The sequence below is a fragment of the Ammospiza caudacuta genome, chromosome 10, assembly GCF_027887145.1.
Source record: "Ammospiza caudacuta isolate bAmmCau1 chromosome 10, bAmmCau1.pri, whole genome shotgun sequence".
Lineage (NCBI taxonomy): Eukaryota > Metazoa > Chordata > Aves > Passeriformes > Passerellidae > Ammospiza > Ammospiza caudacuta.
In genome coordinates, this window is record NC_080602.1 from 11,159,859 (window position 1) to 11,181,675 (window position 21,817).

The following is a 21,817-nucleotide window of genomic DNA, read 5'->3' on the forward strand; positions in this document are numbered from 1 at the left end:
TCCCCTGCACTTCCCAGTGAGGTTTTCCATGGATCCCAGCCCTGGAAAACCCTGGGATCGCCACAAAACCAGGAATGGAAGAGGGCGGGGAGCAGGGTGGGATTTGATCCTTCAAAAATCAGGGAAAAAAACGTTCCAGGAGTGGATATGGAGCCCAAATGGAGCCGGGATTGGGAAAGGAGAAGCCAGGAATGGGAATTTTCTCCCTCGTGGAGTTCCGGGGTAATTCCTGGTGGTTGAGAATTCCTTTGGCTAGCTGGGGATCCCTCCGAGCTCCTCTTCCAGTTCCCTGGGAATTGTCCTGTGCTGGAAAAGCGGCTGAGAAGGGGGATGGCTGCAGGACTGAATCCCAAAATATTTTTGGGATGCTGGGAGCATTTTCCTTGGCTCATCTCCATCCAGGCCGGGCTCAGAGATGTCACCTCTGGAGCTCGGGAGTGGCTTGGCACAGATTTAGGGATAAACCCTCGGAGAGAGTCTGGAGGCTGGGATAGGGCATGTGGGAAGTGCCTGAAATTCAGGGATGGGAGATGGAAGATGGGATGGGATTCCCGGGAATTCAGGGCCTGGGAACGCCGAGCTGGGCGCCGTTGGCCGCGGGATCGGTCAGCGCGGTTTTTCGGGAAGCGGTCAGCGAGGGGTTGTGCAGGAGCGTGTAGGCCACCCACCAGCGCGCCCGGATCCGTCGGCTCCGCGCCCTTCCCGGAGCCGGGGGCTTGGGATGCATCAGCTGGAGGCCTGGAAGGAGACGGGAGCAGCAGGGAGAGGACTCAGGGCCTGGAAAAGCACCAGGAGAGCGGGAGAGGGGTTGGGATGAGGTGCAAAGGGATGGATTCCTACTGGGAAAGGGGAGATTGTGATGGAATTCCTGGCTGGGATGGAATTCCCAGAAGAACTGTGGCTGCCCCTGGATGCGCAAAGTGCCCAAGGAAAGGTTGGATGGGGTTTGGAGCAGCCTGGGATAGTGGGAGGTGTCCCTGGATGGGCTTTAAGGGCCCTTCCAACCCAAAGTGTTCCAAGATTCCCAGATTCCAGCCCGAGCTTCATTTTCCTGGAGCCACCAAGATCCCACCACACCCCAAAGAGCCCCATCCATATCCTGGAGAGGATGGATGGATGGATGGATGGATGGATGGATGGATGATGGATGGATGATGGATGGATGGATGGATGGATGGATGGATGGATGATGGATGGATGATGGATGGATGGATGGATGGATGGATGGATGGATGGATGGATGATGGATGGATGATGGATGGATGGATGGATGGATGGATGGATGGATGGATGGAAGGATGATGGATGGATGATGGATGGATGGATGGATGGATGGATGGATGATGGATGGATGATGGATGGATGGATGGATGGATGGATGGATGGATGGAAGGATGGAAGGATGGATGGATGGATGGATGGATGGATGGATGGATGGATGGATGATGGATGGATGGATGGATGGATGGATGGATGAATGAATGATGGATGGATGGATGGATGGATGGATGGATGGATGGATGATGGATGGATGGATGGATGGATGGATGATGGATGGATGGATGTCCCCACAGCAACCAGAGGTGCCACCCACAGGTCACTCTCCTGTCCCTTCCCCCAATCCCCCCGTGTCCCCAGGTCCCACCTTCCTCCAGCTGGGTGTCCCGGGGCGGTGCCGGCGGCTCGGGCCGGCCGGGCTGGAGCAGCAGGAAGCAGAAGGCCTTCAGCAGCGGGTGGCACTGGCTGACCTCCACGCGCAGGTAGTGGCAGTAGGTGCGGTACCCTGTGGGGACACCGTGCCCTCACTGGGGACAGTACTACCCATTCCCACCCAGAGCCCAGGGATGGATCCAGCTCTGGTCTCCACGCTCCACAATCCCAACAGGAAAAGCAGGGGCCAGCCTGAGCTCCCTTGAGGTCTCCTCTCCTTTATCCCAGGAGATGAGGGGAAACCCCACAGCTCATCCCATTTTTTTGGGACACAAATAGCAGGACCCAGCTGGCACCACCTGCTCCAGGTGTTCCATTCCCAATGCTCTGAAGCCACACTCAATCCCAGCAGGAAAATCAGAGGAAGGCCCAAGGTCCCCTTAGGTCCCCCCTCCTTTATCCCAAGACATGAGGTAACCACTGGTGGAACCCCAAAGGTTATCCCCCATTTCTTAGGATCAAAGAGCAGGACCAAGCAGGAATCAGGAGAAGCCACCTGCTGCCATCATCCCATTTCCAAGCCACCCTCAATCCCACAGGAAAAATGTGGAGGTCTCTTCTTTTTGCCAGGCCACGAGGTGACCACTGGTGAAGTTCCAAGGTCACCACTTATTTTTTTGGGATAAAAAGCAGGAATCAGGAGAAGCCACCAGCTCCAGGTGTCCCACTCCCAACATTTGGGGCCACCCTCAATCCCAGCAGCTCCAGGCCCCCATCCCAACCCCCTGTGGTGGCATGGGGACCTCTTGCTGTCCCACCTGGGTCGAAGGTCTCCACGCCGCGGTGCAGCAGGCTGATGTCCAGCCGGCAGAAGTGGACGGCGTTGTAGAGGCCGGAGATGACCATGCGCCACACCGCGGCCATGGAGCCCACCATGACATTGGTGGGGAAGAGCAGGAAGGTGACGATGTACAGCGCGCGCCTGCAGGACACACAGACCCCCAGGATGGCCCTTCCAGGAGAACTCCGGCCACCCCAAACCTCCCAGCCCTGCCTGTGTCCAGCCCAGGTGGCTCAATCCCACTGGGAGAAGCCAATGGCCTCCCAGGCTCCTGGAGAACCGTCAGGAGCTCCTTGTCTCCTTGAGAGTGAGGAACCAGCCAAAATGAGGGGATGGGATTTTGGGATGGAGGCCACCAGCTCCAGGAGAGCCTCGCTGACCTGCCGGGAGGACACCTGGGTCCCTCTGTCACCCCAGTCTCTGATGGTGACACCACATGGGAGTGAGGGACATCTGCTGGTAGCCTGGGATGGACTCCAGGAGAGCCTCATGACCTGCCAGGAGGACACCTGGGTCCCTCTGCCACCCCGGTCTTGGGTGGTGACAACATGTAGGAGTGAGGGACAACACCTGCTGGTTTGGGATGGACACCAGGAGGACATCTCTGCCCTGTCAGGGGGTGGCACGGGACACTTGTGTCCCTCTGTCACCCTGGTCACGGGTGGTGACACCACCCCTGAGTGGGGGACATCTGCCAGTGGTAACTGACCCCACCTGGCCAATCCTGAGGGATCTGGGCATGGAAACAGGGCCCGTGGAGCAGGGCCACCCTTGCTGGCGTCACCCCACCAAAATCCAGGCCAGAACATCTGGAAATACCTCAGTGGGAGCCTGGAATTCCTGCCAACCCCCCCTGGGGACAATCACGGACAACTGGGGACGATGGCGGTGTCCCTGTACCTGTTGGTGATCTCCTTCTGCAGGGAATGCTGCTCCAGGAACTGGAAATGGGCCAGGAGATGCTGCACGAGCACAGCCACCACCAGGGTCAGCCAGAAGGGCCTGGAAGGGCGGGATGGACACTGGGAATGCCCCAAAACACTGGGAATGTCCCAAAACACTGCCACAGGCAGGAACCCCCAGTGGTGTTGGAAAAACCCCACATGGAGCATCCCAAACCTATCCAGGACCATTCCTTGGGGTTTTCCACCCTTCCCAAGGGATCACCACATGTTCTGGATCATCCTGAAGAGGAGGATGGACACTGGGAATGTCTCAAAACACCAGGAATGCCCCAAATCAACAGGAAAATCCCAAAATACCAGAAATGTCCCAAAACACCGCCACGGGCCGAAGCTTCCAGGGGTGTTGGGAAAACCCCAAATGGAGTATCCCAAATCCATCCAGGACCATTCCTTAGGATTTCCAGCCCTTCCCAGCTCACCACATGTTCCGGATGATCCCAAAGAGCGGGATGGACACCAGGAGTGTCCCAAAACACCGGGAATGTCCTAAGGCACCGGGAATGTCCCAAGGTACTGGGAATGTCCCAAGGCACCACCCCAGGCAGCAGAAACCCCCAGCGGGGTTGGAAAAACCCCACACAGAGCATCCCAAACCCATCCTGGGCCATTCCTTGGGGTTCCCAGCCCTCCCCAGCTCACCACATGTTCCGGATGATCCCAAAGAGCGGGGAGCTGGTGCCGAGCTGGAGCGGGATCACCACCAGGAAGGTGAAGGCCACGAAGCAGAGGAAGAAAATCACCTGCTGGATCAGGAGACCTGAAATGGGAACACGGAGCAGGAATCCAGGATGGAACAACAGCTCTCTTTCCCCAGATCCCTGCACGGGGCTTTCCTGATAATCCCATAAAAAGCCCACCAGTCCCAAAAACCAGGTCTGCGTTCCCAAGGGGTTGTCCCTACAATTCCTGGGGGTGGAATGAAGATTTTCCCTCTTTTTGGGGTCCCCCTCCCCATTCCCAGGATGATCCAGGCTGGGATGGGGACGAGGAGCCCCCGGTATGCGCCGAGGACAAGAGGCTTCCACAGCTTTTCCCACCCAAATATTTGGGATCGAGCCAAACCCAGGCATCATCCCACCCCTTCCTCCTCTTTGAATTCCCAACTCAATTTTTCCAATTATTTTTCCAGTTTTTCCTGATTCCCTGTCATCTGGTGTTCCCAAAACCCGCCAGATCCCGTTTGAGGTAAGGGAGCTAAAAATCCTTCTGGGAGCTGCTGCTTAATCCTTAAGAAAATTGGGATCCCCATGTCGTGATCCCAAAATCCCGTTACCTAGACATCACTTCACTCCTTCCTTCTCTTTGAATTCCCAACCCAATTTTTCTGATTTTTTTTTTTGCAGCTTTCCCAATTATTTTTCCAGTTTCTCCCAATTCCCAACCGATGCTCCCCAAACCTTCCAGATTCCATTTGAGGAAAGGAGACTAAAAACCCTCTTGGGAAAGGGGCGAAAATAGGGAATTGTCACTTAATCCTAAAGAAAATTGGGATCCCCCATCCCATGATCCCAAAATTCCGTTACCTAGGCATCATTTCACTCCTTCTTCCTCTTTGAATTCCCAACCCAATTATTCGCATTATTTTTCCAGTTTTTCCCAATTCCCAATCATCCCATGCTCCCAAAACCCACCATATTCCATTTAAGGAAAAGGGGTTAAAAACCCTCTTGAAAATGGGGCGAAAATGGGGAATTGTTGCTTAATCTTTAGGACAATCAGGATCTCCATGCCGTGATCCCAAAATCCAGTTACCCAGGCAGGCGAAGGCCGCCTGGAAGCTGGAGAAGGCCATCCAGCAGACGAGGGATTCCCGGGAAGGTCGCAGGATGTGGGCCTTGGAAAACACGTCCAGCACAGCGCCCTGGTACAGCGCCCGCAGGTTGGATCTGGAGGGAAAATGATCCCGATTGATCCCAGCCCGGGAATGGGGCCAGGGACATCGGGACTGGGGCCAGGGACAGCGGGAATGGGGTTGGGAACACTGGGAATGAGGCCAGGGACATTGGGAATGAGGATGGCGGTATCAGGAATGGGGACAGGGACATCAGGAATGGGAACATTGGGAATAGGGGTGGGGACATTGGGAATGGGGGCAGGGACATTGGGATGGGGATATTGGGAATAGGAACATTGGGAATGGGGTTGGGAACACTGAGAATGGGGACAGGGACATCGAGAATAGGGCTGAGAACATTGGGAACTATGATGGAGATCTTGGAAATAGGAACATCGGGAATGGGGGCAGGGACATTGGGAATGGGGATATGGGGAATAGGAACATTGGGAATGGGGTTGGAAACACTGGGAATGGGGCCAGGGACATTGGGAATGGGGATGGGGGTATCAGGAAAGGGAACATTGGGAAAGGGGACAGGGACATTGAGAATGGGGCTGGGAACATTGGGAATTATGATGGGGATATTGGAAATAGGAACATCAGGAATGGGGGCAGGGACTCCGGGAATGGGGCTGGGAATATTAGGAATGGAGATGGAAACATTGAGAATGCAGCCAGAGTCATTGGGAATGGAGATGGGGACATTGGGATGGGAATATTGGGAATTGGAATGGGGACATCGTGAATCAGGATGGAGACATCAGGAATGGAGACAGGGACATCGGGAACAGGCCTGGGAACATAGGGAATGGGGAAATGGGGACATGGGGAATGGGGATGGGGACATTGGGAATGGGGCTGGGAACATTGGGAATGGGGATTGGAACATTGGGAATCAGGAATGGGAACATTGGGAATGGGAACATTGGGAAAGGGGACAGGAACATTGGGAATGGGCCTGGGAATATCAGGAATGGGGATGGGGATATCAGGAAGGGGAACATTGGGAATGATGCTGGGAATATTGAGAATGGGGCCAGGGACTTTGGGAATGGGGATGGGACATCAGGAATGGGGATGGGAACATCGGGGAAAGGAATATTGGGTATGGGGCTGGGGGTATCAGGAATGGGACTGGGGATATCGGGAATAGAAATGCTGGGAATGGAATACCAAGAACAGGGAAATGGGGAATGGGAATATTGGGAATGGGAATCCTGGGAATGCCGGGAGCGGGGCCGGCCCCACCTGTGCATGCCCAGGCTCCGGAGCAGCATGGCGCAGGTGAGCAGGCAGCACAGCACCAGCGAGCAGATGTAGCACACTGCGGAAAAATGGGAAAAAATCCCGGATTTGGGATCGGGAATAATTCTGGGAGCAGGATTTTGCTGGGAATTGCGCCTTGGGGATGGGGACAGAAACATTGGGATTTGCATTGTGCCTCACTTTCCCCTTTTGTCACTCCCACTGTCAGCTCCCAAGGGGGGATGGACAGGACAGAGTGAGGGAAAAGGGGAAGGGAAATCCAGAAAAATCCCTGGAGTGAGCTGGGATGGGGGTCTTGGGAAAGAGGATCTGCGGGAAACAGGGGAGAGGGAAAAAATGGGATGAGAGAGGTTTGGGGATCCAGGAAAAGCCCCAGAAATCCTCCCTGGAGCTGGTGGGATCTCAGGGAAGGAGCAGGGTATCCCTGCTCTTTCTTTATCCCTGGAATTCCCTGATCCCTGAAATTCCTTTATCCTGGGAATTCTCTCATCCTTGAAATTCCCTCAGCCCTGCTATCCCTTCATCCCTATTCCCTGATCCCTGGAATTCCCTGATCCTTTTTCTTCCTTCTTCCCTGCTCTTCCCTCATCCCCCATCCAAGGATTTCCACTCTCCAGGGATCCAGGCCCATCTGTTCGCTTCCAGCACATTTCCAAGCCTGGAGCATCTGCCGCCAGCTCTTCCCTCTGGCTCTTCCCAACGGCTTTTCCCGGAGTCTCTTCCCGCCTTGGCACGTGCCAGCCTGGCACAGCCTCATCCCTGCCAGCTGCTCCCGAAATCCCGCTGAAATCCTCCCAATCTCTGTCATCCATTCCCAAAATCCCCCTGGATTTGGCCCCATCCCATCCCCTGGGCCAGGAATCTTCCCTGCATCCCCCTGGAATCCTCCACATCCCATCCTCCCAAAATCCCCCTGGAATCCACCTCATCTCATCCTACAGGTGAGGAATCCTCCCAAAATCCCCTGGAATTTGCCCCATCCCATCCTCCAGTCAGGGAATCCTCCGCAATCCCTCTGGACTCCTCCCTGTCCCATCCTCTGGGCAGGGAATCTTCTGGAAATCCTTCTGGAATCTGCCCCATCCCATTCTCTGGGCCAGGAATCCTCTGGAAATGCCCCTGGAATCCTCCCAGTCCCATTCTCCAGGCAAGGAATCTTCTGGAAATCCCTCTGGAATCCACTCAATCTCATCCTCCAGGTGAGGAATTCTCCTAAATCCCTCTGGAATTCACCCCCTGGAATCCACCCCATCCCATCCTCCAGGGAAGGAATCCTCAGGAAATCCCTCTGGAATCCCCTCTGGAGCATTGACCCGGCTGGGATTGGGATTAGGATCTGGATTGGGACTGGGATCGGGATCAGGACTGGATTGGGATCGGGATCTGGATCTGGATTGGGATTGGGATGTGGATTGGGATAAGGATCTGGATTGGGACTGAGATCAGGATTGGGATTGGGATTCGGATTGGGATCATGATCTGGATTGGGATTGTGATTGTGATCGGGATTGGTATTAGGATCCGGATGAGGATTGAGACTGAGATCAGGATTGGGATTGGAATTTGGATTGGGATCTGGATTGGGATCATGATCTGGATTGGGACTGGGATCGTGATCGTGATCAGGATTGGAATCAGGATCTCAATTGGGACTAGGATTGGGATTGTGATCGGGATTGGGATCGGGATCCGAATTGGGATCCGGATTGGGACTGGGATCGGGATCAGGATCTGGACTGGGACCGAGACCAGGATCAGGGTTGTGATCGGGATTGGGATCGTGATCTGGATTGGGACTGGGATCATGATTGGGATCGTGATGAGGATCGTGATTGGGATTGGGATCTGGATTGTGATTGTGATCATGATTGGGATGGTGATCGGGATCAGGATTGGGTTTGGGATGCGGCCCCACCTTCCAGCGCCCACAGGAAGTGCCGTGCCGTGCGCAGCTCCTGCTCCAGGTCCCCGGGCACGGCCGCGCCCTGTGAGGGCACGAGCCCGAACTGCACCAGCAGCACCACCACGTCCTTGGTCATTCCCGCCCGGATAATGCGCAGCGCGGGCACCACGGCCACCAGCAGCAGCACGGCCACCTGCGGAACATGGGGACACCTCAGCTCCGGCCCGGATCCCGCGGGATTTCAGGATTTATGGCTCAGATCCCATTAAATTTCAGGATTTATGACTCGGATCCCGTGGGATTTCAGGATTTATGGCTCAGCTCCCACGGGATCTAAGGCTCAGATCCCACAGGGTTTTGGTATTTATGGCTCGGATTCCGTGGGATTTACAGGTCGATTCCCATGGGATTTTGGGATTTAAGGCTCGGATCTCACAGGATTTCAGGATTTATGGCTCAGATCCCATGGAATTTAAGGCTTGGATCCCAAAGGATTTTGGAATTTACGGCTTGGATCCTGTGGGATATTTGGCTCAAATCATGTGGGATTTTGGGATTTACAGCTCGCATCCTGTGGGATTTTGGGATTTAATGCTCAGATCCCACAGGATTTCAGGATTTACAGCTGGGATCCCGCAGGATTTACAGCTCAAATCACATGGGATTTTGGGATTTACAGCTGGGATCCTACAGGATTTTGGGATTTACATGAGTGTGGAATTACAGAAGGAATTTAAATGCCATTCCTGGGTGGGATCCCCCAGGATCCTCTGGGAATGTCACCTGGTAGACGGCGATAACAGCCACAGTGACAGATACCACCAGCTTCAGCGGGATTCGGAATCCTGGAGGAAAAATTGGGAATTTGGGGTGGTGGAGCAGGATCAGGGTGCCCCCAGCAAAGGGAACACCCTTTGGAATGGGATTTCTACAGGGAATTCCTGCTGGGCTGGAGAGTCGGGAATGGACAGATGGGTCCATCCTGCTTTTCCATGGAAACTTGGGATATTCCCTGCCCCCTTCATGGATGGGAATGGCTCTGCATTCCCAGGATTTCACCTCCTCCATGCAGGACAATTCCCTTCCGTGGATTTATGGGGCTTCCATGAGGATTCCTTTTCCATGGATTTATGGGGGTTCCCATCACACCCAGGATCACTTTTCCATGGATTTATGGGTTCTCCATGAGAATCCCATCACTACCAAGGATTTAGGGCGCCACCATGAAGAACCCATCTTTCCCAGGAACCCTTTTCCATGGAGGTGGGGCCTACATGGGGTTCCCATCATTCCAGGTCTCTTTTCCATGGATTTATGGGGCCTCCCTGGGTTTCCCGTAATTCCATGGATTTATGGGGCCTTCTTGGGATTCCCATCACTCCCAGAACCCCTTTTCCATGGATTTCTGGATCCCTACCCCAAGAACAGCTGGATTCAGGCTCCAAGCCAGGCCAGGTTGGACAGAGCTTTGAGCAACCCAGGATTTTGGGAATGGTCTGGCTGATCCATAAATCCCAACCCCAACCGTTCCTAGATTCCATGGAATTTTCCAGGTGCTCACCTTCCTCAGGAATGTAGATGTAGGAGAGCAGGTAGGAGCGGATCCGGGAGCCGAGGCTCTCATCAATCTTGACGGAGCTGCGGGAGGTGGGAGAGGGTGACATTCCCCACGTTGGGGAATGGGAATTGCTGGCAATGGGATTTGCCGGGAATGGGATTTGCCAGGAATGGGAATTCCCATCCTTACCTCCCTTTCCGGTCCCGCTTGGACAGCAGGGCCTTGAGGTACTTCCTGTAATAACTTTTCCCGGAAATCTGGGGATAACGGATGGATTTGGGGTGGCAGAGCTGCCCTGGCCCGGGCGTATCCCGACAGGAATTCCTGAGCCCGGGCCAGCATACGGAATGTGTGATGTTGGTACATAAAAGTGGGAATAAAGTGGGATTTTGTTCCCAAACCCCTGTGGGATGCCTCATTCCCCCATGAGGTGTCACCTCAGGCCTTTCTTGCTTTTCCCTCCTCTCTTCCCAACAAAGCTCCGAGGATTATCTGGGAAAATGAGGAGAGCCCAGAGCTGGCCTGAACGGAGCCATTGATGGCAGGAGCCTCTTGTGTAAGGGATTTATCCTGGAGGAATTTCCCAACCCCGCTGCCGGTGCTGGGACAGTAATGGAGAACCCCCAGCAGGGCGAGGGAACATGTGGAGATCCCAATCCCAATTTCAATCCCAAAACCAATCCCAGGAGAGCAACGGACAACCCCCAGCAGCAGAGCTGGGAGGGCAATACATGGAGATCCCAGTCCTGATCCCAGTCCCGATCCAATTCCAATCAGGTTCAATACCAATCGTGATCCTGATCCCGACCCCAATCCCAATCAGGCTCTCAATCCTGATCCTGATCCCAATCCTGATCCTGGTCCCAGTTCTGGTCCTAATCCCAATCCTAATCCTGGTCCTGGTCCCAGTTCTGGTCCTGATCCCAATCTCGATCCCGATCCCAATCCCGATCCCGATCCCAATCCCGATCCCAATCCCAGTCTTGATCCCGATCCCAAGTTCCCGTGTCCGTACCCGTGGCTCGGGGCTGTCCCCGTTCCGGAGGCTGCGCAGGAGCTGTGCCGGGTACCAGAGGCTGAGCAGGGACAGGGACAGCAGCGCGGGGACGTGGGACAGCAGCGAGTACAGCTGGTGGATCTGTGTGGGACACGGGGTCACTGCCACCGCCCTGGGGACCTGGGGTCACTGCCACCACCCAGGGCCACTGCCACCACCCTTGGGGACACTGGGTCACTGCCACCATCCCCTGGGGTCGCTGCCACCACCCCTGCGGACACGGGGTCACTGCCACTGTCCCTAGGGACACAGTGTCACTGCCACCACCCCAGGAACACTGCCACCACCCTGGGGACACTGCCACTACTCCCAGGGACACCACATCACTGCCACCACCCTGGGGACACTACCACTGCCCTGAGGACGCTGCCACTACCCCCGGGGACACTGCCACCACCCCCGGGGACACTGCCACTACTCCCAGGGACACCACATCACTGCCACCACCCTGGGGACACTACCACTGCCCTGAGGACACTGCCACTACCCCTAGGGACACCACATCACTGCCATCACCCTGGGGACGCTACCCCGGGGATACTGCCACCACCCCCAGGGACACTACACCACTGCCACCACCCTGGGGACACAGACGCTGGGTCACTGCCAGCAGCCCAGCCAGGGGACACTGCAGGGACACACTTGGGGCTGGCCAGAGAGCCACAGCACCTCAGGGACATTCCAGGGAGTCACCTCTGCCCTGGGCCACCTCTCTGTCCTTTTCCCGGCCTTGGGGCCACTCAGGGTGGTGACAAGGGAGCCACAACCCCCCAGTGCCACCACAGCAAGCTGTGCCACCTCAGGGACACTCAAGGAGGTGACAAGGGAGCCACAACCCCTCGGGGCCACCCCAGGAGGTGACAAGGAAGTCATGGCACTTCAGGGCCACCCCACCAAGCTGTGCCACGTCAGGGTCACTCAAGGAGGTGACAAGGGAGCCAAGACCCCTCAGAGCCACCCCAGGAAGCCACGACACCTCGGTGCCACCCACCTTGGGTGCCAGGGGACACTGCGCGCGGTGCCAGACCTGCGCCCCGCAGTGTCCCCAGGCCAGCAGGGTCCCCGCGGCGTAGCCCAGGCGGTGCCGGGGGCCGGCGCAGGCCAGCAGGGGCAGGTACAGCGCCGGGAAATAGAGCAGGGCCAGAACCTTCCAGAACTCTGCACGGTGACACCGCGGGTCAGGGGTGACACCGATGGAACCAGGAAGGGACACACCACCCTGGGACATTGTCACTGCCCTGGGGTCAATGCCACCGCCCCAGGGATACCAAGTCACTGCCACCACCCCAGGGACATGGATACCCCCCCACAGATACTGCATCACTGCTACCGCTCTGGGGACACTGCCACCCTCCCAGGGGACACTGCCACCACCCCAGGGACACAGGGTCACTGCCACCACCCCAGGGACATGGATACCCCCCCACAGATACTGCATCATTGCTACCACTCTGGGGACACTGCCACCACCCCAGAGGTCACTGCCACCACCCCAGGGACACTCCCACAACCCCAGAGGTCATTGCCACCACCCTGGGGTCAATGTCACCCCCCCAGGGGACACTGCCACCACCCTGGGGACATTGAATCACTGCCACCACCCTGGGGACACGGCCACCGACCTGGGGACACTGCCATCACCCCAGGGACACTGCCACCACCCTGGGGTCAATGCCACCACCCTGGGGTCACTGCCAACACCCCAAGGACACTGCCACTACCCTGGGGACACGGCCACCCTCCCAGGGATACCAAGTCACTGCCACCACCCTGGGGTCACTGCCACTACTCCAGAGGTCACTGCCACCACCCTGGGACACTGCCACTACCCTGGGGTCAGTGCCACTGCCCCAGGGACACAAGGTCAGTGGCACCACCCTGGGGTCAATGCCACCACCCTGGGGACAAGGGGTCACTGCCACCAGCCCAGCCAGCCCTTCCCAGGGATGGGGATTTGGGAACTCTGAGCCCTTTCCATGGAGGGATTTGGGGTGTTCCAGGGGTGCCATTTTGGAATTCTGAGCCCTTCCCAGAATGGGATTTGGAAAGTCCGAGCCCTTCCCAGAGTGGAGATTTTGGGAACTCCGAGCCCTTTGTGGGGTGGGGATTTGGGAATTCTGAGCCCTTCCCAGATGGGGATTTGGAAACTCCAAGTCCTCCTCAGGTGGGGATTTTGGGCATTCCGAGCCCTTCCCAGAGATGGGGTTGGGTATTCCAAACCCTTCCCAGGTGGGGATTTGGGGACTCCGAGCCCTCCCCAGGCTGGGATGTGGGCTCTCCGTGTCTCACCGCGGGCGGCGGGCGACGCCGTTGGTGTCCCCGTTGTTGTCCCCGTGGGTGTCCCCGCGGGTGTCCCCGCCATCGGTGGCAGCAGTGGCAGCGGGTCGGGGTCCAGCAGCAGCCGGCAGAGCTCGGAGCAGAGCAGCGCCAGCACCGCCGCGGCCACGGCGCGCTGCCCGTCCTGCTCCAGCAGATTCCCGGGGCTGCAGGAATCGGCACCGGTCGGGAATTCCGCTCCTTCCAGGGAGGGGATTTCGGGAATTCCCACTCGTTCCCAGGGAGGGGATTTTGGGAATTCCGGGTCCTCTCCAAGGATGGGATTTTCAGATTTCCGAGTTCTTTCCAGGGTGGGGATTTTTGAATTCTGAGCCCTTTTCAGGGAGGGACTGCAGGAATTTCACTCCTTCCCAGGAAGAGACTTTGGGAATTCCCGCTCCTTGCCAGGGAGGGATTTTGAGAATTCCCAGGGAGGGGATTTTGGGAATTCTGAGCCCTTTGCAGGAACAGGATTTTGGGAATTCCTGCCCTGTTCCAGGGAGGGATTTTGGGAATTTCCACTCCTTCCCAGGGAGGGATTTTGGGAATTCCTGCTCCTTCCCAGGGAGGGACTTTTGGAATTGTGGGTCTTCTCTAGGGAAGGGATCAACTGGATTTGGGAATTCTGAGCCCTTTCCATGGAGGGCATTTTGGGAATTCTGAGCCCTTTCTAAGGAAGGATCAGCAGGGTTTGGGAATTCCAAGTCCTTTTCAGGATGGAATTTTGGTAATTCCAAGTCCTCTATAGGAAGGGATTTTGGGAATTCTGAGCCCTTTGCAGGGATGGGATTCTGGAATTCTGAGTCATTTCCATGGAAGGGGTTTTGGGAATTCCAAGCCCTTTGCAGGGAGGGAACAGCAGGATTTTTGGAATTCCATACCTGAGCAATCCCGGGACGCCGTTCCAGCAGCTCAGGTGGAGCCGGCGGCGCTTGACCAGGAAGGACAAGGCCAGGAGCACAGCCAGCTGGAACGGGATGGAAATCCATGGAAAAGGGTCCTGGAGTGCTGGGAACCCCATGGAGACCCCATAAATCCATGGAAAAGGTCCTGGCAATGATGGGAGTGATGGAAACCACATAGAAACCCCATAAATCTATGGAAAGGAGACCTGGGAATGATGGGAACCCCATGGAGACCCCATAAATCCATGGAAAAAGTCCTGGGAATGGTGAGAATGGTGGGAATGATGGGATCCTCATGGAGACCCCATAAATCCATGGAAAAGGGTTCTGGGAATTATGGGAATCCCATGGAAGCCCCATAAATCCATGGAAAAGGGTCCTGGAGTGGTGGGAACCCCATGGAAATCCCACAAATCCATGGGAAAGAGATCTGGGAATGGTGGGAATGATGGAAACCCATGGAGACCCCATAAATCCATGGAAAAGGGTTCCAGGAATGATTTGGGAGGAATTTTGGAGTTCTCGTCCCACAGGGAAGCGAAATCCCACAAATCCAGGAATTCTGGGATGGTTTTGGTGGGAAAATCCATCCAAAATGAATGGGAATGGAACGTGGGGATGTGGGATTGGGGTTTTTCCGGGAATTTTAGGGTGGGAATGGGGATTTTGGGGCGGATACTCACGGAAAGGGGAGCCATGACGGTGTGGTACAGCTGGGGGGAGATTGTGGGGTGGCATTCCGGGATGGCATCAGGAAAAAGGCTGGAAAAAGGTAAAAATCCCGGATTTGGGTGGGTTTAATCCTAAAAGGGCTGGGGAAAACGGGAAAAATCCCAGATTTTGATGGGAATAAATCTGGGAATGACAGGGCTGGCCCCGAAAATTCCAGGGCCAAAAATCCAGGAATAAATCTGGGAATGACCAAAAATTCCAGAATTTTTAGAGGGTCCAAAACTCAGGGATTTGCTCCATGAGAAGGGGACACTCGGGGACATTTTTGGGGACATTTTGGGGATATTTTAGGGACATTTTGGGGCCAATTTTGGAGACTTTTTGGGGACACATTGGGTATATTCTGGGGACAACTTTGGGGACAATTTTGGGGACCTTTTGGGGACATTTTTGGGAATATTTTGGGACCAATTTTGGAGGCCTTTTGGGGACATTTTGGAAACATTTTTGAGGCATTTTTGGGGATATTTTGGGAATACTTTTGGGATATTTTAGGGATATTCTGGGAACATTTTGGGGCCAATTTTGGGAACGTTTTGGGGTCACTTTTAGGGCCATTTTGGGGCCATTTTGGGCACATTTTTGGGGCCAATTTTGGGGATGTTTTGGGGACTTTGGGGGGACATTTTAAGGACAGTTTTCAGGACATTTTGGGAGATATTTTGGGGCCATTTTAGGGGCATTTGGGGGAATTTTGGGGAATTTTTTGGGGCCACTTTTGGGGACATTTTGGGGGACATTTTGGAGACCTTTTGAGGACATTTTGGGGACATTATTTGGGACACTTTTGGGGACACTTAGGGACATTTTGAGGACATTTTGGGGCCACTCACTCATCATGGGGCGCAGACTCTGTGGATTCGTAGATGTACCAGTCGGATCCCAAATCCTCATCCAGGAAAATTCCCGGCTCCAAGGGGGAGTCCCGAAATCCCACAGAGCCATTGGGGGCCATGGCCGCCCCTCCCCCACCGGGGTCCTCACGGCTGGAAAAGCAGGAAAAATCCCGGGAAAGTGGGAAAAACCCTGGGAAAGTGGGAAAAATAACAGGAAAGTGGGAAAAATAAAGGGAATATGGGAAAAAGCCCAGGAAAGTGGGAAAAAACCCGGGAAAGTGGGGAAAAAAGCTGAGAAAAACTCAGGGAAACTGGGAAAAATATGGGAAAGTGGGAAAACACCAGGAAAGTGGGAAAATGCCAGGAAAGTGGAAAAAGTGACAGGAAAAGAAGAATGGGGGCTGGAAAAGCAGGATGAGCACTGGAAAAGTGGGAGGAGACTGGAAAAATGGGGGAAACACCAGGAAAAGTGGGGGGAAAGCCAGGAAGAGAGGGGAAAAATGCTGGGAAAAGAGGGGGCTGGAAAAGTGGGAAAGACCCTGCAAAAAAGGGGAAAAATGCTGGGGAAAGAGGGGAAAATGTGGTGAAAAGAGGGGAAAACTCCTGGAAAATTATGAGAGAAGTGGGAAAAACGCCAGGAAAAGTGGGAAAAAGTGAGATAGGGAGCGGAGAAGTGGGAAAAACGCTGGGACAAGAGGAAGAGTGCTGTGAAAAGTGGGGAAAACGCCTGGAAAAGTGGGATGAGGGCTGAAAAAGTGGGGAAGAGATGGGGAAAATTCTGGAAAAAGTGGGAAAAAAGCCGGGAAAAGCGGCTCTGATCCCAATTCTCAGCAGATCCCGCAGCCGGGGCGGGGCCGCTCCCGAGGCTCCGGAGCCGATCCCGCCTTTGTTTGGGTTTTTTGGGAATTCTCGGAGCTGGGAAAGCGGCGCGGAGGTCGCAGGGGGGAGGGGCCGCGACGCTGTCCCCAAAGTGCCACCAGCGGCGACATCGCGAGCCCGGGGACTGTCCCCAGCGCCATCCCGGGAATTCCGGATCAGTTTGGTGCCGGGACAACCCCAAAAATGTCCCCAAATGTCACCTGAGGGCTTGGGGACATCCCAGGGCTTGGGGACACCCCGGGAGCAGATTTGGATGGCCCCGATGTCCCCAAGGGACAGCGGGAGCAGCCCCAGGGACACTGGGGACATTGGGGACATTCCAGAACTTGGGGACATCCCGGGAGCATCTCGGGCATGTCACTCCCCAGTGTCCCCAAGGGACAGCAGGAGAATGTCCAGGATTTGGGGACACGGTTCGGGAACGTCCCCAGTGTCCCTAAGGGACAGAGGGAGCAGCCCCAGGGACTCTGGGGACATTGGGGCCATTCTAGAACTTGGGGACACCGCGGGAGCAGCTCCGGGATGGCCCCGATGTCCCCAAGGGACCGCAGGAGCAGCCCCAGGGACAACCCTGAGGACACCCCGACACAACCCAGGGATAGGTCAGGGGTGTCCCCAGTGTCCCCAAGGGAGAGTGGCAACGACACCCCAGGGCTTGGGGACACCCCGGGAGAAGCTCCAGGATGTCCCTGATGTCCCCAAGGCAGTGAGGGGACAGCGGGAGCAGCGCCAGGGTCACCTCGGGATTTGGGGACATGGCTTGGGGACGTCCCCAGGGCTGTGAGGGGACAGCTGGAGCTGGCTCTGCTCCAGCCCTGCAATTCCCTCAGGATGGGGATGGAAAATTTGGGATTTGTGCCTCCCTTCCCAAAAATCTACTGGGAATCAGAACCTGCCCCTCCAAAGGTCATCCCAAATCCCAAATCCCGGTTTGGGATCCCAGCAATCCCAAACTCCATTCCCAAACTACATTCCCAAAATCCCAAACTCCGTTCCCAAATCCCATATCCCAAACCCCAAACCCCACCCCAAGGCCCATCCTCAAACCCATCCCAAATCCCAATTTGGGATCCCACAAATCCCAAATCCCAGTTTGGGATTGCAGTGATCCCAGATCCCATCCCAAATCCCATCCCAGGTTTGGGAGCTGGGTTAGGGTTAGGGAATTGGGAATGGGGTTTGGGATTTGGGAATGGGTTTGGGAATTGGGATTTGGGTTTGGGATTAGGGATTAGGGATTTGGGAATGGGGTTTGGAAATGGGATTTGGGAATGGAGTTTGAGATTTTGGGAATGGGGTTTGGGATTTGGGGTTTGGGAATGGAGTTTGGGATTTGGGGAATGGGCTTTAGGATTTGGGATTTGGGAATGGGGTTTGAGAGTTCCCGATTTTTTCAGCCTCCCAGGACATAGGGAACAGCTCATTCCCAATTTTCCCACACAGGGAAAGGCTCATTCCTGATTTTTAGTGAAGGCCTCGTTCCCGATTTTATGGAAGGGCTCATTCCAAAATTTCCCTGATTTTCCGCCTCTGGAGCACCGCAGGAATTGTCCCCCCATAGAATTGGGTCCCTCAGCTCTTTCTTGACTCCCAAAATCCCAAAAAAAGAGGCGGGAAGGCCAAGATCCCAGCGGGATCCGCATTCCCGGCTGAGCCCTTCCCAGCTTTCGCGTTTTCCTTGGAATCCAGTCCCGTTTTCCTTGGAATCCGATCCTGCCGCTCCTCCCGCGACCTTGGAGCCCTCCATGAAACTCCCGCCCATCCCCCACCCCCTGCTCCCGGGAACTTCGGGATCCGGGAGAAAACCGGGAATGGGATCCGGGAGGGAATGCCCAGAATGAAACCGGGAAGGGGAAAAGGATCCAGGAGGGAATTCCCAGATCCCAGAATGGAAGTGGGAGTGGGAAAAGGGGATCCAGAATAAAACCGGGAATGGGAGAGGGGTTCAGGAGAGAATTCCCAGAATGAAACCAGGAAGGGGAAAAGGATCCAGGAGGGAATTCCCAGATCCCAAAATAAAACCGGGAGTGGGATCCTGGAGGAAATTCCCAGAATAAAACCAGGAAGGGAAAAAGGATCCAGGAGGGAATTCCCAGATCCTGGAATTAAACCAGAAGGGGAAAAGGGGATCCGGAATACAACTGGGAATGGGAGAGGGGTCCTGGAAGGAATTCCCAGATTCTGGAATAAAACTGGGAATGGGACAATGATCCAGGAGGGAATTCCCAGATCCCAAAGTAAAACCGGGAATGGGATCCAGGAGGGAAATCCCATAATAAAAGTGGGAATGGAAAATGGATCCTTGAGGGAATTCCTGGATTCCTGGAATAAAACTGGGAAGGGGAAAGGGGATCCAGGAGGGAATTCCCAATTCCTGGAATTAAACCAGGAAGGGAAAAGGGGATCCAGAATTAAACTGGGAAGGGAAAGAGGATCCAGGAGGGAATTCCCAACTCCTGGAATAAAACTGGGAAGAGGAGAAGGATTCAGGAGGGAATTCCCAGAATAAAACCAGGAATGGAAAAGATCCATGAGGGAATTCCCTGATCCCAATCCAGTTTTTAATCAAAATGATCCAAATTTCATTCCAGGGTTTTCCAGGGAATTCTTGGGCCAGGTGTTGGTATCATCAGGATTGCCCTTAATTCCCATTCCCAATCCCTGCAAATCCCAAAAGTGGATTTAGGATCAGATCCCACCCCAGCACCCCCCAGGAGACCCCAAACTCAGCGATCCAACCCCAAAACGATCCCAAAAACACGATGGGAACAAAGGGACAGAGCTCCTGAACCCCCAAAGCCTCTCCCAGGGTTTTTTTGGGAAAAGCCTCTGGAAAAGCAGCCCCAGAGCTCTCCAAACCCCACAAACATCCCAGAGACTCCCAAGAGATTCCGGGACCGTCCCAAGGGATTGTGGAGCTTTTTCCCAACCCCATCCCTGAGCCCACCCCAAAATCCCCGTGGCTGCCCCATTCCCAAAATCCCAGGAGAGCTGGGAACTGCTCCAGCTCTTCCCAACCCCATTCCTGACCCCATTCCCAGTTCCATTCCCATTCTCAACCCCATTCCTGTTGTCCTTGATCCCACCCCAAAATTCCCCCAAAATTCTTCTGGTTCCCCATTCCCAGAATCCTTGGAGCTGCTCCAGCTTTTCCTAACCCCATTCCCAACCCCATCCCCAATCCTATTCCCAACCCCATTTCCAACCCTATTCCCAATCCTATATCTGACCTCATTCCAAATCCCACCCCAAAATCCCCACAAGTTCCCCCATTCCCAAAATCCTGGGAGCTGCTCCAGCTTTTCCTAACCTCATTCCCAACCCCACTCCCAACCCCATTCCTGTTCTCCTTGATCCCACCCCAAAATTCCCCCCAAATCCCCATAGTTCCCCCATTCCCAAAATCCTGGGAGCTGCTCCAGCTCTTCCCGACCCATTCCCCACCCTACTCCCAACCCCATTTGCATTCCCAATCCCATTTCTGATCCCATTCCCATCCCCATTCCCAATCCTACTCCCGTTCTCCTTGATCCCACCCCAAAACTCACACCAAGATCCCTACAGTTGCCCCATTCCCAAAATCCTGGGAGCTGCTCCGGCTTTTCCCGACCCCATTCCCAACCCCATTCCTGACCCCATTCCCAGTCCCATCCTCCCATTTTCCCCCAATCTCATCCCAAAATTCCCCCAAAATTCCTCCAGTTCCTCCATTCCCAGAGCCCCGGGAGCTGCTCCAGCTTTTCCCAACCCCATTCCTGATCCCATTCCCAGCCCCATTCCTGATTCTCCTTGACCCCATACCAAAATTCCCCCCAAATCCCTGCAGTTCCCCCATTCCCAGAATCCCAAATCCTGATCCTGGGATTCTGCAGCCCCCAGGGAAAGGAAAGCCCGGGGGATGAAATCCCTTCTAGGGGGTGGAATTTGGGATTTTTTTGGGATTTCTCTGATCCTGGAGTGCCAGAACCCCCAGGGAAGAGAAAACCGGGATGAAAGCGCTGCTGGGGGGCGGAAATTTGGGATTTTTCTTGGATTTTTTGGGGATTTCTCTGATCCTGGGATTCTGCAGCCTCCGGGAAAAGGGAAACCGGGGGTTCAACCCCTGCTAGGGGGCGGAATTTGGGATTTTTTGGGAATTCCCGCACCCCCAGGGCAGGATTTGGGTCGCTAGGGGTGAAATCCCTGCTGGGGGTCTGGAATTTGGAATTTTTGGGATTTTTCTGATCCTGGGATTCTGCAGCCCCCAGGGAAGAGAAAACCGGGATGAAAGCGTTTCTGGGGGGGCAGAATTTGGGATTTTGGGGGGATTTTTGGCAAGTCCCGCACCCCCAGGGCAGAATTTGGGATTTTTGGGAATTCCTGCACCCCCAGGGCAGGATTTGGGTCCGCTGGAGGTTAAATCCCTGCGGGGGGGGGGAGGAATTTGGGATTTGGGGATTTTTGGGAATTCCCGCATCCCCAGGGCTGGATTTGGGTCCCCTGGGGGTTAAATATCTGCTGGGGGGTCGGAATTTGGGAATTTTTTGGGGATTATTGGCAACTCCCGCACCTCCCGGACAGGATTTGATCCCAAAATTCCCACCCTGGGAGCCGGGAGACGAAACAACCCAAAAACCACAAAAAGGGGGAGGGGAAAAGAGGGAAAACCCCCCAAATCCCGGTTTACCTTTTCCTTCTTTCCTTCTTTCCCCTCCTTCCGGCCGCGGCCGCGACTCCCCCGGCGAGCCGAGCCGAGCCGAGCCGAGCCGAGCCGAGCCGAGCCGAGCCGGGCTTTGCTAAGCTCGGTCTAAAGGCCGGCCCGGCCCGGCCATGCAGCTCGGGACGCTCCGGAGGCTGCGGGAACTGCGGGAACTTTGGGATTTAGGGAAAACTTTGGGATCTTTATCCCCTCCATGGAGCCTTGGCCGGGGGCCACGCGCGGGGCTTTGGGGATTTAAACCCGGCCCAGCGGGGCTTGGGGCTGAGCTCGGGGGGGAGGAGGCGGCTCCGAGCTTTTCCCGGGGTTTGGGAGTTGCTGGGATGGACGGTGAATGTCGGGAATGGGATGGGAAACTTTGGGATGAGGAGCGGCG

At 55.3% G+C, this 21,817-nt stretch overlaps 1 protein-coding gene across 1 annotated transcript; it reads right to left on the bottom strand.

Moving 5' to 3' along the window:
- Positions 1–559: 559 nt before the first annotated feature.
- On the bottom strand, positions 560–21,589 carry STRA6 (signaling receptor and transporter of retinol STRA6). Its single transcript, XM_058811121.1, has 18 exons — positions 21,412–21,589; positions 15,864–16,056; positions 14,982–15,060; positions 14,275–14,360; positions 13,442–13,560; positions 12,069–12,256; positions 11,036–11,158; positions 10,210–10,277; positions 10,024–10,100; positions 9,246–9,307; positions 8,475–8,655; positions 6,542–6,617; positions 5,209–5,342; positions 4,096–4,213; positions 3,392–3,493; positions 2,469–2,632; positions 1,646–1,783; positions 560–738 (listed from the first exon to the last, which is right to left on the bottom strand). The coding sequence occupies exons 2-18, from the start codon at positions 15,983–15,985 to the stop codon at positions 560–562; spliced, it is 2,016 nt and encodes a 671-aa protein (XP_058667104.1). The 5' UTR covers positions 15,986–16,056; positions 21,412–21,589.
- Positions 21,590–21,817: the final 228 nt, after the last annotated feature.

Bases quoted from the DNA above. Each gene is read 5' to 3' on its own strand.
- STRA6 (XM_058811121.1), bottom strand. From the start codon at position 15,985: ATGGCCCCCAATGGCTCTGTGGGATTTCGGGACTCCCCCTTGGAGCCG. The intron at 14,361-14,981 runs GTGAGTATCCGC...ATCCCGTTCCAG, and splicing joins CCGTCATGGCTCCCCTTTCC to CTGGCTGTGCTCCTGGCCTT. The intron at 5,343-6,541 runs GTGGGGCCGGCC...TTTTCCCTCCAG, and splicing joins CGGAGCCTGGGCATGCACAG to ATCCAACCTGCGGGCGCTGT.